Source organism: Gekko japonicus, unplaced genomic scaffold (assembly GCF_001447785.1).
Source record: "Gekko japonicus isolate JY-2015 unplaced genomic scaffold, Gekko_japonicus_V1.1 scaffold199, whole genome shotgun sequence".
NCBI classification, from domain to species: Eukaryota; Metazoa; Chordata; class Lepidosauria; order Squamata; family Gekkonidae; genus Gekko; species Gekko japonicus.
The window spans coordinates 622,028-638,877 of NW_015168657.1; the positions used below are offsets into that span (position 1 = coordinate 622,028).

Consider the following 16,850-nt stretch of genomic DNA (forward strand, 5'->3'; position numbering starts at 1 on the left):
ACAGGGGTGGCCAAACGGTGGCTTGGGAGGCACATGTGGCTCTTTCACACATGTGCGGCTACCGGCAGGGTGGCTGGGGAAGTGAAGGGGAGGCAGTCTTCCCTTCCCCAGTCAGCATTCCCCTCCCTGGGTAGGCTAGGGGGTGGGGGGGGGAAGAAAGCAACTTTAAATACATTCTCAAAGCCCCCACTTCCCTGGCCAGCTTGGAGAAAGCATTTGTCTCTTTAAATATCATTATCAATATCTGTTTTTACCCCTTTTGTTTTTATTTCTGGCAGTCTTATTTAATGTTAATGTTAATAAAAAGCAAATTTGCATATTTTCCAATTAAAACGTGTGTAATGTTTGTTCATGTCTTGGGGCTCTCAGACATCTGACATGTGGCTCTTATGTTAAGCAAGTTTGGCCACCCCTGATCTAGAAGGATAAATGGTCACTGATGAAGGGAGCTTTGGCTCTTGAAAGCTTATACTTCGAAAACCTTACTGGTTTCTAAGGTACTACTGGACTCAAATCTAACTGTTTTACTGCAGACCAACATGGCTACTCTCTGAAACTGTTCAGATGAATCAATGGGCTCACTTAATATGGCAGCTTCATATGGTTTGGACAAAGGAGGAATGTAATGTTCAAAGCAGCAATCAATTCTGTTATTTGAGTTAAATTAGTAAGTCATTGCTGATTTACTGGAGCCATTCAAATTACTGCTGAAAAGTAAGCAAAAGGAGTGTTCCTTGAAATCCTGTTAGAGGAGGTAAGTGAACCAAGATGAAGCCTGAGACTTCATGAAGCATATTTGATCAATATACATTGGATACCATGATCAGAGGCCAGTTCCTCAAACCATGTAAAACTATTTTTATATATCAGTCCCTCTTCTCAAGAATAAAAGTTTTCCATCCCATTCATCTCTTCTGTTTAGAGCCTGTTTAGTGTTCCTGAATCACTTCCAGCCATCCCTTCAAAAAGGCTTTTCTAACCACCTGCTCCTTTCCTCTTTCCAAGCTGTGTGCTCCCCCAGGCCATCTCTTACTTCAGTGATATTCCATGTCCTTTGCTGGGTCTCTTTCAACAAAGTGGAAATTCTCCGCTCAACTCAGGCCAGCTGTCCTCGCATAAGTTTATAAAATCAAAAGACCAGTTGAATGAAATTTTTCTTTAAGGCGGTGGCACAGGCAGTTAAATGCCTGTAGAAATAGTCATCTCAAACAGCTGTAACAGCGGTTCGAATACCACCGTGGTCGGGGTGAGCTCCCGACCCTTGCCCCAGCTCCTGCCAACCCAGCAGTCCGAAAGCCCCTCGGGGCAATTAGGTAAATGGGTACCTGTCCGTAGGAGGACAGGGGGGTACCCCTCCCTCGAAATTGGGCTCCAGCCAAGCGAGGAATCGAGAAGCGGCGGCAACACGGCGGCGGTCAGCACGGAGGAGATGAAGAGAGGCAGCGACACCCCAAGGAGGCGGTTGGCTCGGCAGCTGATGACATGGCCAGCAGGAGGACGTCCGGAGCCGTAAGGATGTTGGGATGCCCACCGCGGCTGCGCACCAGGGCCCTTAACCAACAGCCCCCGAGAGGAGTCGCCAGAGAGCCAAAAGAACAGCGGAGGCTGCGGAAGCCGCACCGGAGAGAACTGGAAGAAGTCGCCCACTCGCCAGATAAACGAACGATCGGAGCCGGGAGGGTACCTGGTAGGGCTCCCCCCACCCCAGACGTACTGTGGCCATAGTTAGGGTTTCTGCATAGGTCTCTGTACTATGCACCGTGTAAGCCGCTCAGAGCCCTTCGGGGGTGAGCGGGGTACAAATTTAAAGTATAAAACAAATAAATAAATAAATAAAATAAGGCAGAAACTTAAACTCAGCAAAACACACACCAAAATATAGATAGACAGCAGTGCTGATTCTATAGACTTAGGCAGATCACGAGAGGGAGGGCAGGAAGGGTTGTATCAGTGCTTAGTTCTTGTGGCCTTTTCTTACACGCCCAGGAAAATGGTGATTGCCACTTTGCAGTCAGGAAGCAATTTTTCTCCAGACCAGTATGGCCAGGGAACCTGGAGGGTTTTTGTCATCTTCTGGGCATGGAACAAGGGTCACTGGGGGTGTGGAGGGGGAGGTATTTCTGAATTTCCTGCATTGTGCAGAGGGTTGGACTAGATGACCCTGGATGTCCCTTCCAGCTCTATGATCTAGGTTTATATATCAATCAGTGAGCATGCATGGCTGAAAGCAGAATCATGGTAATTTATTATATATTCAGTAAAAAATCAAAACAATAAAGGTTGCATGGCATCTGCTTTAGATAGATGGCCTATGTTCATTGTTGTGGCTTCTGTGCAGCCCCACATGGGACTGAATGATTGCAGGCCAGCTACAGAGAAGAGCTTCCAAGGTTTTCTGAAGAAGTTTCTAGGCTCTGGAGTGCTCCCCCTCCCCTCTGTCTACAGAGGTCCCTTTTTCCCACCCAAAGGGTCAAGTGACAGAGGTGGGGCGCACACTCCTTCCCTCAGTTCTGTTATTGCTGCTGTAAGAAGATGTGCTTGTAAGCTGCTGCTTCATGGCACCTCAGGAATAAAATAACGAGGGTTTTCCACAGAGAACAGTGAAGAGTTTCACCTACAAATCAGTAGGATGGCTCTATTTAAGAAGTGCAGAGAGAAAATGGCCCAAAATTATGCTCATTCTGCATGCTTCCTATGTCTGGGAGAGGGCCACAATATAGCCATGTGCCCAGCTTGAGGATGCCTTACTCCTAAAGCACACGAGGGGAGAGCAGCAAGACTTAAAGCTGCACTTTGAGAGAAAGCTCTGGACACCCCGGATGCCCACAGGGGAAAATGGGTCCAAATGGATAAAGGTGTGAAGGCCATTTGGTGACTTCAGCACCAACACCCTCATCATCAGAACTGCAAACTCAAGTCTCCACATCAGAACTGCCTCTGAAAAAGGCTAAAAAGAGAGCCAAACACTCACATCACAGTCCGGTCCAATCGCCATCATATCAGCGCCATTCAAGCTCCCCGTAGACTCAATTATCTCCATCCCCATGGAATTGTAACTCGCCTGATGAAGGTCATCAATCACCCCCATCCCAACCCCGATGATCAGTCTCTTCTTGGAGTCAAGCATTAACACCAACAATCTTCAAATCAAAGTCCTCCAGCACCACAATTTGCCATTGGTACTCAATGTCGAGTCATTTTCATGTCCAAAGATGCCCTCACCATCAAGAAGAGTATCAAGGTCCCCAGATTCCTCAGAAGATGAGGTCTTCAAGGTGCCTCCCAGTCACACCCCCAACACAAGAGAAAGGGCAACCAGATCTACAGCCACCAAATCAGTGGCTGTCTCAGCAAAATCCATGGGGCCCATTTCCATTCATGATGCCACCTTATACTCAAGAATCCAAGCCCAAGAGGTAGGGTGAACAACAGGGAAGAAACCCCTCCCAGTCTCCTAGAAGTGCCCCCATCCACCTGACTAGGTTCTGACCATTGGTTTTTGGATAGGTTATACAAGTTCTTTTATAAGTGGTGCCAAGTTACTGTTGATGGTTGGGTGTTATCCATAATAATGAGAGGTTATTTTTTGAATTTAAAATAATTGCCTCCATTTGAATACTCTCCGGCCCAGTCCTGCAATCCCTCTCCCTTTCTAACATGGGAGGTCTCCTCTCTATTAGCTAAAGGAGGAACTACAAAGCTTGCTCCTGAGGATCAAAGGGTTTCTTTTCTAGATATTTCGCCACTGACAAAAGAGGCACAGTTTAGACCTAAGATCCCTGAATAATCATTTGAATGTCCCAAAGTTCAGGATGCTATCCATACAGGAGATGATGTCCTTCATGGCTCCCAACATCTGGTTCACCACACTAGATTTAAAGGATGTCTACTTCCATATCTCAATACATGAGGACAGTAGGAAGTACTTGAAGTCCAACTACTTAGGTACCACCTATGAGTATGCAATGCTCCCCTTTAGGCTTGCAACAGCTCCTAGAGTATTTACCAAGTGTGTTGCAGAGGTTATAGCTCATCTGAGGTTAAAAGGTTGTACAATGTACCCTTACCTAGATGAATGGCTCTTCGTCTCTCACAAACCCTCAACGATAAGGTTGTATAGTTATAAATGGAAAAGGTTTGTGCACTGGAGAGATGAGCATGGCCTTGATCCACAATCATGTAGCTTGAGCAAAATCTTTGATTACCTATTAGAACTGCAAGAAGGGAGTCTAGCGACCTCATCTATAAAGGTTCACCTAGACTGTTAATGGACAGTCAGTCTTCTCTGTTCCAAAGTCCAAAAAGTTTCTTAAAGGTTTATTTAATATGTTCTCACCTGTTGAACCCCCAGTTCCTCAATGGAGTTTGTCCCTAGCCCTTTCAAAATTGATGTATAAACCCTCTAAATCCATAGTCAATGAGCCAGTTTGGTGTAGAGCCAGTTTGGTGTAGTGGTTAAGTGTGCGGACTCTAATCTGGGAGAACCGGGTTTGATTCCCCACTCCTCCACTTGCACCTGCTGATGTGACCTTGGGTCAGTCACAAGCTCTGGCACAGCTGTTCCTGAAAGAGCAGTTTGTGTCAGAGTTCTCTCAGCCCCACCCACCTCACAGGGTGTCTGTTGTGGGGAGGGGAAGGGAAAGGAGTTTGTAAGCCGCTCTGAGACTCCCAAGTGAAGGGCGGGGTATAAATCCAATCTCTTCTCTTCTTCTTCTTCTTCAATGCTGACTTGTCTTTAGTCGCTTATAAAACTGCCTTTTCGATAGCGATTACCTATGCCAGAAGGGTAAGCGAACTATGGGCACTGCACTATGACCCTCCTTTTATTAAATTCCACCCAGACAAGGTAGTACTTAGACCTAGTGTAGTACTAAGGTGGTATCACAATTTCACCTCAACCAAGACATCATCCTCCCAGTATTCTTTCCCTCCCTGAAGTCATTGTTGGAACAAACACTACATACACTAGATGTATGAAGAGCACTACTTTTTTTTATTTAAAAAGGACACAGAATTTCAGGAAGAATAGAAACTTGTCCATATGTTTCAAAGGGTCAATACAGGCAGAGCTGCATCAGCACAGTCACTCTCCCACTGGGTGGTCTCCGCAATCTGAACAGCTTATGACGAAGCTAAGGTCTCTTTGCCCAGTGACCTTGAAAGTTCACTCGAAGAGGGCTCAGGCATCTTCAGCAGCATTCTGTGCCAGACTCACGCTGGAGGACATCTGCAAGGCAGCAATTTGGTCCACTCCCTCTACGTCAAGGACTACTTGACGGATGTGGACTCCAGAAATGTAACTGCAGTGGGAAAAGCTGTGCTGCAAGAGATTTTCCATTGATTGGCCCACACCCTACTCCTAGGATAGGCGAACTTGCTATTCTCCCATGTGGGACTGCACAGAAGCCACAATAATGAAAATTGGGTTGCGATTACATGTAACTGTTGTTCATCAAGTGGCCTTCTGTGCAGGCACACATCCCTCCCTCCTTTCCCTGCTGTAGGCTGCCAATCATGCTTGGGCCTCCTCACAGTGGCAAAGAGAACTGAGGGAAGGAGTACTTGCGCTGCCTGTGATAAGTATGCACTCCAGAGCCTAGAATCTTCTTCAGAAAAGTTTGGAAGCTCTTCTCCGCAGCTGACCTGCAATCATGCTGTCCCATGTGTGCCTGCACAGAAGGCCACTCAATGAACTATGGTTACAGGTAAGTGCAACCCTGTTTTTTCAATCACAGATGCCAAACCAGTGACTTTCAGAATCCATATCCCAACAGTCTACAATAAATAATTCTGAATTAGAATTACTCAAACAAATCATTCGGAATACGCTGCAACAAATATGATAGGAGGAAATATGGTTAAATATGGTGCTGACAGCTAAGTTCTCCAAATCTCCAGTTACAGTCAAGAGATCTGGAATGTGTTGCAAGATCACATAGTCCCTCCCCTGTGATAAGTATGCCTTAGAGTTACAACTGTATCAATCCTAACTATGATTACTATGCTAATGAGGTTCCCTGTTAAATGTGGCTTGCAAATAAGCTTCAAAACTCTGCTGCATCTAGCACTACTTGTGGTAAAGACCTAAGCACCTGATACCCTTTAACCAGGGTTTAGGTCATCATTTGGGAAGAGTGCAATTGTGCAGATATCCCCCAATCTCTTCATCATAATTAGAGAACAAAAACCCTACATTTGTACCAGACACTAGAATATCAATTGTTAACAGAGTATGATCTATATTCAAAATAATACAAATTAAAGCCATAACTATCGGCTACCAAATCAAATAAACCCAAATGTGCTGGATCTTTAATACCAGCCTGCACCCCATAGTTTTGTCCAGTGATATAAATAATAACATGTTCTCCCATAACATTCCACATGTTATTAACGATAGAGAGAAGAAGAAGAGATTGGATTTATACCCCGCCCTTCACTACCCAAAGGTGTCTCAGAGCGGCTTACAAACTCCTTTCCCTTCCCCTCCCCACAACAGACACCCTGTGAGGTGGGTGGGGCTGAGAGAACTCTGACAGAGACTGCTCTTTTTTCAAGAACAGCTCTTATCAGAGCTACGGCTTGCCCAAGGTCATCCAGCCAGGTGCAAGTGGAGGAGTGGGGAATCAAACCCGGTTCTCCCAGGTTAGAGTCCGCGCACTTAACCACTACACCAAACTGGCTCTCCAGTACCTCCCGTACTGCACGTTTAGATATATAGCTATACGATTAACGGTATAGCTAAGTGCAGGGCTCTAGTCGGGGGGGAGCTCTCAGGTACGGAGCTCCGGAAGAGAACCTCTAGGGGGCGGGGCGGTCACGTGGTGAAGCCCCGCCCCCTTCTTTACCCCGCCCTCTGCTTCGATCCTCATTCCGTTTGGGAATGAGGATGAAGCAGGAGGGTAAGTAGCCGGGCCTTCTGACACACTTCCGGTGATGTCAGGGGGTGTGGCCTTCTGTCACTTCCGGTGATGTCAGGGGGAGTGGCATATGCAAATAAGTTATGCTAATGAGTTATGCTAATGAGCTCCGGCAGCTCTTTTTCTACAACAAGACCCCTGGCTAAGTGAATTTTCCATACTGCTAAAATTTCTATACATTACAGACCATGTGCGCGCGCTCTCTCTCTCTCTTATATCTAAATGAATACAAATGGAATAAAGACAGCAGCAAAGTGGTTAAAATTGTAGGCTAAAGAAAATAAATCACTAGAATTTCAAGCAAGAAACTGAATGAACACTGGCACTGCAAACATAATAAGAATATGCCAGTTTATACTGTATACTCCATTCAGATTGTCTTTCATATAAAAGCATCTCAAGCTCATTTATCTTTGCAGTTCTATCACTTTATTCTTGACAGAAGTTTGGAATTCTAGTCTGGATCACATTTTCTTTCCAAAATCTCTTCTTTGACGTTATCTTTTGGGGGAAAATTAATAAATAAACCATTTGGGGAAATGTATGTAAGCATGCTAGATTCTTCCCCCAAAAAAACAAATATCACTAACATGCAAAATATTTGCAGACTGCTGGCAGATACTTCTGACCAAAGCCCTTTATGGAGTTCATATGAGGAACAATTTTAGTCTCATGATCAAGTGCAATGAAGTCATCTATGAATGTGCCAGCAACACTACATAAAAGTTAGTTAGGAGGTGGGAAACTTGTTCAAAGAGAATGGTAGGAAAAAATAAGGGAAGTTGAATATATTACTCTGCCTAGTATTTGGCCAGCATATTAAATTTAATGCCATCCTGCATTTAACTATCAGACATGGGCAAGGAAGAAGGCACAAGCTTGTGTTGTATGCTGTTAACACAGCATCTCAAGTCATCCCATATCCTATTAGTCCTATACATCTATAGAAAGAAACCTCTGACAAATGGTTAAATGCAGAGCCAGTTTGGTGTAGTGGTTAAGTGCGCGGATTCTAATCTGGGAGAACCGGGTTTGATTCCCCACTCCTCCCACCTGGCTGGATGACCTTGGGCAAGCCATAGTTCTGATAACAGCTGTTCTTGAAAAAGAGCAGTTTCTGTCAGAGCTCTCTCAGCCCCACCTACCTCACAGGGTGTCTGCTGTGGGGAGGGGAAGGGAAAGGAGTTTGTAAGCCGCTCTGAGACTCCTCTGGGTAGTGAAGGGTGGGGTATAAATGCAATCTCCTCCTCCGCTCCTCCTCCTCCAGAGAGAGAACACAAGTCTCTACAAGCCCTTAGAAATTACAGCAAAAGCTACAATGACATTCTAAACCAAAACAAATTTCAATTTGTGCCAGATGCACATATTTGTACATTTTTTGTCACCCCTATAAAACTGCCTCAAGGCAAATTATTCCCTAACCACCCATTCTGGGATTTCCTTCACTTTCTAAAAGCATCTGGTATTGCTCATTATTAAAAACAGAATACTTGACTAGATAGACAAGTGAGGAATGAGTGAGAATTCCAGAAATACAGAAAACCTCAGATATGGCCTTTGTACTGGTAGTAATAAACCTCTGTCCTGCTTTCCAAAACTGAGTTTTAGTGTGTGTGATTTATTATGTAATTACAGCAAAGAGATATTAGAGCTCATTAATTATCTCACACAGTATAAAACTTTTAAATTAAGTTATCGGCCATACAAATGTCACAAAGGATGCCATTTACTCACTTTAATATATAATGATATATTGCAAATGCTGCTGGAAAGAACATATATTTTTTCCAGTAAGCTTTTGAAGCAAAACATGTGGCCTGGATTGTGCATTTTGGCAGTTTCACTATAGTCGTCCTCACGCTATCCTAGTGTAGCCAGATAGCAAGGACCAGTTCACACAGCATTTATTCCCAACATACAAGCAAGCCCACAGCTGTCCTTGACTGCATACGTACTACAGTTTTGAGAGAAGAAAGCTAATCTGTACCAGGCTACTTTTGTATCTTACTTTACGCTATGGTTGCCAGCTCCAGTTTAGAAAATTCCTGGAGATTTGAGAGCAAAACATGGGGAAGGCAGAATTCAGGGAGGAAGAATGAGCTCAGTGGGGATATGATTGCACAGAGCCTACCCTCTGAAGTTGCCATTTCCTCCAGGGGAACTGAACTCTGTAGCCTGGAGATCAGTTGTGATTCTGGGAGAACTCCAGGTCCCAGCTGGAGGAGAGGACTCCAGGAGTTCTTGTAGAGTTCGGGGAGAACTCCAGGCAATCCTATTTTACATGTTACTGGGACACTGCAGAAACAAATAACAGGATCCATTTTCTAACTGTCCAACAGAACTAGCTTGGTTAACCTCACAGGAGAAATAGTTCCAAAACTAACAGAAATGGAGAAGACAGATATGTTGGGATGAAGATATATTTGCATAACATATGACCGAATGGCAAAAAGAATGGGCATGCTACAAGATAAATCAGTAAGATAAGCCACCTTGCACACAAAAGAAATGGGCAGAGGGGACCGGGAATGTTTGGACAGGTGGATTGGAGAAGCAATTACCAATTGCCCTAGTCATCAGAAACAGAAGAAGTGTAGGACAATTATAGCATAGGGGACAGGACAGTAACATAGTTTTCCACTGGTCATCTAGGTCTGACACAGAAGTTGCTATTCTGGGCACGTATATTAATTTGAGACATTTTTTTCCAAATGGCCTGTCAAAACAGTTACTGTGAATGAATATATCTCATTAATATCTATGCACCATAAAAAGCTCAGTAGATCAGCAAGAACACACAGCACTTTACAAACCAATATCTTAAAGTGATGGAAGATCTAAAATTAAATGGCTTATAGCCCATTTCAAATAATTTAAATTTAGCTGCATCCCAATCACGGTAATGCATTTGCATTTGTAAGTAAATAAAAACCGTGTTATTAAGGCCTCCATTAATTCTGATCATACAAGAATATAAAAGCAGATCTGCATATTACTGGTTTCTGGAAAGGATATTACTTGCTATGTTGTAAGATCTGGAACTCCCAGCACAAAGCTTGTAAGAAAAACTACTAAGGGTGCAATCCTAAAAATACTTTCTTAGGACTAAGTCCCACTGACTAGACCAGCTTAGAATTTGTTCTCTAAGGATCCATGTTGAAGCATTTAGAGTCACACAAGTGCACACCAACTATTGTCTTTAAGGTGTGTGTGCGAGGGAAGACAAATGTCAAGGATCCTGCATTTGGACATCATGGCAAACTGGTTTAATTCAAGGCTTTTAAATACCAAAAGTTTTCAAATTGGGCGGGGGGATGAGCTGAAAATGAGCACATGCCAAAAAGCTGTATTGTGCCCATCACGGACACACCTTTCTTTTTCCATGGTGGTCCTAATGCAGCTAAAAGATCATGAGAACTTGATCTATTATACTTCTTGCTAGTATATAAATATTAATCCAAATATTTATGAAGTTTTAAGAAGCATAATGCAAATAAAATTTGGATCAATGATACTTGATCATAATGGATGTACACAGCATACCTGATAGTCCAATATGCTGAAGCCTAAGCCCATTTTAGTGTCTTTCACAAGATCAATAACTTTGATTTCAGAAGACCATAGTGCAAGCTCTGCATCTTCCTCCTCTTCTTCCTCTGGGCCAAAATCTTTAGACTTCATCTGCGAAATAAGATATAATTTTTTACTGAAATAGTCATCAAAAATATGCAAGGTGGAGGGGGTCATCTAAGCTGGAATTTAAATAATGATTGCATACAACTAAGCATTTGTTCTCTTCAGTTAGAGCCTAAAACAATGTTACTAACCTCTTAGCCCTCAAAGTGCTTCATTTGTGGCATAAAAGAACATAAGTAAGTCTCAAGTTGCCTTACAGTACAAAATTTCAAAAAGCTAGAAGCCCCTGGTTTAATTCTAATCTTAGACAGGAGATCAACAGGTAGCCACACACTCAGTATCACCATATCATCCTCAATATAGGAATAACTAAAACTAATTCAATTGTGGCTACATTCAGACAGAAAAATAAATGGTGGCTCAATCAAATCCCTGTTAGTTGTGACATCCAAATGCATTCTGACAAACTTCAGGGTTTTTTGGTTGCCACCAAACTGGGATTTCGAACTAAGATTTGTATTTAATTGTTAAACATAGTATGTACGGTAATAATTTCAGTTTGTTGTGATATTTGAATTTACAAGTTTAGGGTTGCCAGGTCTTACCTAGCTGCCAGCGGGGGTGCTCCTGGCACATGTGTTTCAAGTGCATGCCATGATGATGTCATCCTGAAGTGATGTCATCGCACCAGGCATGTTGCGCAGGGGATGCTCTAGTATCTGGGCAAAAAAACCCAAATGCTAGCGCGTCCCCCATGAGACATGCCCAGCACAATGACATCACCTCTGGGCACATCAGGTGCGACGGGACTCTTCAGGGGCGGGGTTTCCCTTTGGCCACCTGGCCATCGGTGGATTCGGCCCCCCAAAAGTGGGGGTACCCCAACCCCCATTGGGGGGATGGCAACCAGCGTTCCCTCTAAGCTGAATTTTTGTCTTCGCTCAGGAAGGATGGCTCCAGAGTAAACTAATTTATGCAGTAGCCAAATCGCTCACTGACAACTTTAATGCCAGTAGCTCACAAAGTAGAATTTTTGCTCACAAAACTCCACAGCATAGGGGGAGCATTGATGGCAACCCTAAATCAATGTGTTGAGTAGACGTCTTGCTGGGCAAAAGCCCTACCTGGTCATAAAAAGGTTCCCTTGCTCGAAAGCCAGTCGAATCCGACTCTAGGGTTGCAGTGCTCATCTCCGTTTCAAAGCCGAAGAGCCAGCGCTGTCCGAAGACGTTTCCATGGTCATGTGGCTGGCATGACTAAACACCAAGGCGCACGGAACACTGTTACCTTCCCACCGAAGTGGTACCTATTTATCTACTTGCAATTTCTTGCTTTCGAACTGCTAGGTTGGCAGGAGCTGGGGCCAGAGATGGGAGCTTACTCCGTCATGCGGCACCCGGGTCTCGAACTGCTGAACTACTGACCTTCCACAGCCCGCAGTTCAGCATCTTAACCACTTGAGCCACCGCAGCTCCTGGTCATACTCACTTGCTAAAAACACTTGGTGGGCACCAGAAAAGGTGTTGGCAGGCATCATGGTGCCCACAGGCACCATACTGGGGACTCCTGGTCTACACTATTTAGACAAAGGGAGGGATCCAGACTAAATTTTCAGTCAGTAGAACCAAATTTTTCTGCCTATGATCTCCCACTGAAGCCCACTGATCTCCAAGAAATACTGCCTGTGTCAGATAGAGAACCATGAGAAACAATATAGAGCCAGAAGGGAAAGGGGGGGAAATTGCTCATCCCCTTCTGATAGCAAAAAATTTAGTCTGAACCCAACTTGGCAGAAAAATATTATCAAATATATACATATTTTAAAGACAAAAGAAATAGGCAATTTTGGTATTAGTTTATGTAATCTACCAAAAGAAAAATGCGAAGGGACTCACACAGTAGATTAAATCTGGTTTGCAAATATGATACTATAAACCAGGGGTCCCTAACATGGTGCTCATGGGTACCATGGCACCTGCCAGCACTTTCATGGCACCCACCAAGTGTTTTTAGAAAGTGAGCACAGTCAGGTGGTGGGGGTTTTTTGGAGTTTTTAATGTTTATGGTATAATGCAGACTGTGGCTTTCTGTAAAGTAAATAGCCAAGCGATATTTTAAATAGCCAAGTGATATTTGAAAAACACAGTGGAACTTGATTCTCACTAAACATGACTGGGCTGCATGGCTTAAGTGCTTAATGCACCTAACTGGAGCATTGTCAGCTATGCTGCCAAAAGGATAGGGGGTGGGCTGCTTGTTCGCCCTGTGTACACAGTACCGCTGCATTCCTTCTTTGCTTCTGTAACACTTGCTTATCTATGGCCTTGCAGGTGGTGTGTAGTGTCTGGGATTCAAGGAACCGTGGGAGCGCCTTCGGTTCCCAGCTTCGTCTCTAACGGCCTGGGACTCCTTCTCCTGCGTGCGGGAATGCAGCTAATTGGCCTGGGGAAGGGAAGTGTGCATACGAATACCCTATACCCCATTATGCGTGTAGGGGCAACGCCATTCTTAACAGTGACTTTGTTAATGCATCTATAGCTCCGCAATAAAGTATAACCTTTCTGATAAGCGTGTACTCAGTTGTTGGCTGTGTAACCTGACAAGCATCTATTGAAGTAATCAGATTCTCCTAGTTTTAACGTATTTTTAAAATTGTGTTTGCTTTTCAAAAATAATTTATGTTCCTCATCAAAATCTGGCCAGAATTTCTCTCGTACTTTGCATATGTGCAAGGAGCACTTCACCACCAACTAGGGGCAACGCCATTCTTAACAGTGACTTTGTTAATGCATCTATAGCTCCGCAATAAAGTATAACCTTTCTGATAAGCGTGTACTCAGTTGTTGGCTGTGTAACCTGACAAGCATCTATTGAAGTAATCAGATTCTCCTAGTTTTAACGTATTTTTAAAATTGTGTTTGCTTTTCAAAAATAATTTATGTTCCTCATCAAAATCTGGCCAGAATTTCTCTCGTACTTTGCATATGTGCAAGGAGCACTTCACCACCAACTGCTATTGTTACAACAAACAGTGCAGGTTAAAAATGGCTGGACTCATAAGAGAAGGGATCATATAAAGGGACAGCCAGGAGAAGCATTCCCCCCCCTTTCCTTTTGCATGAGTGTGTTAGAGGCGTGCAAAACGAAGACAGATACAGCCAGATGAGGGTTTCTTAGGTAGCTCAATATGTATACTTCTTTTGTGTGTATGCAAGAAACATATTTTAAAACAGTATGTTAATTTTAAAAGGCATCCTGTTAAACAGAGCTTCTGCCTGAAATGCTGAAGATCTGGTATTGGAGTTGTGCATAATCTCACTCCCTGACTTTTTGTGGTTGGCTCCATCTCCTCTGGCAGCCATTTTATGGTTGGCTCTGCCTCCCATGGCAGCCATTTTGTGGTTATGCCAACCACCCTGTGTCAGAATTCCAAAGGTGTTTGCAGACTGGAAAAGGTTGCGGACCCCTAACCAACCAGTCCCCAAATTGTACCATAATTTCACACAATGGCTGTAGTCACACACACTAAATAATCCACTTTCAAGCCACTTTCAGTGCACTTTCCAACTGGACTTTACTGTGTGAACTGGCAAAATCCAGTTGGAAAGTGCACTGAAAGTTGATTGAAAGGGGATTTTTTAGTGTGTGTGATCACAGCCAGTGAAACTGCATGAGGCTAGGATCAATGATCCCCCATGTAACAACCTGATGTTGCCCTTTGCATTATCATTTTTCCTTAATATAAACATATTTGCATTCTGTTACTTCTTTTGTGATTTATTGTGAGGACTCAATTCTTTTATTTTCCTTCTGGAGATAATATAAGAACACGGGGACATAGTTTTGGGGCAAGACCTACATTTTCAATAAGTTTTAAGAGTAAGGAGGGGAGCAACTGGCAACATTCCTTAAACTATGCATTCAGAGATAACATTCGATATTATGAGACAGAGAAATGTGTACATTTCATCATCAGTATAAACTATTTTAAAAAATCTATGTGACCATTCACATATCTTTGCACCCCAGCTTCAATTAGTGTGAATTTTGCTTGTGTTATAGTGCCCTAAGCAGAAAGGCAATCTATCAAGAGGATACCTCATCATGAAACAAGGAATCCCAGGAGCAAATATTTACTTTATTATGGAAACACTAAAGGCCAAGATCTGAGACCTTTAGAAATTTTAATAGCTAAACCTATAATCTTCCAGTTTACATCAAATCCTTTGTTCACAAGATGGAAGCAATCAGCTAATGGGGAAGCTGAGACTGGGTATAATTCAAAGCGCTTGCTCCCTTATTAAACTGAAGAATGATGAATGGGATGCACACCATCAGCATGTCGGCCCATTGATTTACATACCTTGTATCATTAGTACAATGATGTTTCTAACTACCTGCCTAGATAAGCTAGGAATTTCCAATTACAGTAAAAGTAGTGAAGTCACAAACATAAAATATCTCTCAGAGAGGATGCATTTTCTAAAGTACTGTTTGTACTAAAGTCCAAAATAGAGTGCGCTTCATAAAATCCAACATAAAGGAGCCAAAATTTCAACGTTAGCCCAGCTTTAAAGTGAACATTTCTCACTTTCAAAACAAAGGTTGTCAATTCTGTCCCAACACACAAACTAATTTAAAAATTCTGCACATGTGCAAAAATTATTCTGCACAAGCACAGATTGCTGGCTTTCCCTTCCAGTACCAACACCTTCACATAAGAAGTGCTTCTATGGGGGGTTCCCTGACTCTGGAGGAGGGTCAGCTGCCCAAAAGTTTGAAAAATCCTTGCAAAGGGTGTACTTTAGATCCTGGTTATAATTTTGTGAGGGTTGTCATATTACTCTCCTGTTCCTGAAATATCAAATGTTTAGTATTTTTGATGATGTTACCTTAGATTTTGGTGAGCAAGTAGTAATGGCTGCGGGCTCATCCACAAAGGACTCTGTACCATCATCAAACAGGCGTCGACAACAAACCAAAGTAAATGGAGGTGGCACTTCCCTAAGAAATGAAACTGCTTCACGGCGGGATTTTCCATATAGCTGAACACCATTTACCTGTGCAGAGAAAGGGCAGCATTCATGGGCAGTGAAATACTTAAAAGATATATGGTTCTGCCACAAAAACATCTTCCTGCTTGCTTGGGTTACTACAATGATAAGACAGACTATATGCCACAAACTTTTTTTATTCTGTACAATATTAGTCTTAAAAGATATCTGGAGCCCTGATTTCAGAATTCTGGTTACTTCGTTAAAAGTAGCACAGCAACCTGTAGCCATTGCTCAGCTCCTATATTTGCTGCTGTCAATTTTATTTTTATTTTTTTGCATTTCTGGTCATAATGTTGAGTCAGGCAATGGCAAACCACCTCCCAACATCTCTTGCCTTGAAAACCCCACGAGGTCCCCATAAGTTAGCTGTCACTTAATGGCAAAAAACAAAATAAAACCCCCAACCTTTACACCCAGTGCATGATATTAGAATTATTGCTCTTCCTTCATTGTGACTACTTGTATTTTCCCAGTTTTCATGAGCTATGTTGAAAACATGGTGTGTATGTGGAGGGACATGAACATGGTTTAACAAACTGACCATAACTTGAAATTATAGTTATTATATCCTAGTGTCCTAGTCACAACACACTTAGTACCATGCATTTAATCCAGTACAAACTTGTATACAAATAGTATTAAATACATGCACTGTGGTTTCCTAGCAAATGGACCATGGCCACCTGGGAAAAGACTAATTTTTTTTTTTTACAGTGGGAGTAGTGGTGGAAGGTGCAGTCAAGTAACAGCTGAGTTATAGCAACCCCATAAGATTTTCAAGGCAAGGGAGGAACAGAGGTGGTTTGCCATTGCCTGCCTCTGTGTAGCAACCCTGGATTTCCTCGGTGTTCTCCCATCCAATTATTAACCAGGGCTGGTTAATAACTTCCAAGAGCTGTCAAGATTGAGCTAGCCAAACACAGTCTGGCCCCAATCCAACAATGGAGATCTGCATGAGGAAGCAGCCTTCTGTGTGAAAGCAGATGTGAGCCACCCTAGAAATGTTCATCTGGGTCCCATTTCTTGATGGGACCACCACCTATAATGTGATTCATTGCTCACAATTAAAACCATATGAGGGCCATACTCTTTATGGTATTACAGGTTTCAAGAAGATAGAGAACGGATTTAAAAGTCAAAATAAGAAGGGCTTTCCCTTTTCACTATTTTATCTTTATATTTGTCATCAAAATGATATTTGTGTCAATATGGTTCCTCCTAATAAAAAGTAGAACAT

The 16,850-nt window shown here is 43.0% G+C and overlaps 1 protein-coding gene across 1 annotated transcript in view; it reads right to left on the reverse strand.

Moving 5' to 3' along the window:
* Positions 1–16,850, reverse strand: part of INADL (InaD-like (Drosophila)) — a 250,101-nt gene that overhangs the window by 186,710 nt on the left and 46,541 nt on the right. Inside the window, exons 16-17 of the mRNA XM_015415230.1 lie at positions 15,449–15,616; positions 10,464–10,601 (exon numbers count right to left, since the gene is read on the reverse strand). Coding sequence (XP_015270716.1) covers positions 10,464–10,601; positions 15,449–15,616 — 306 coding nt within the window. The remainder of the gene's footprint in view (positions 1–10,463; positions 10,602–15,448; positions 15,617–16,850) is intronic.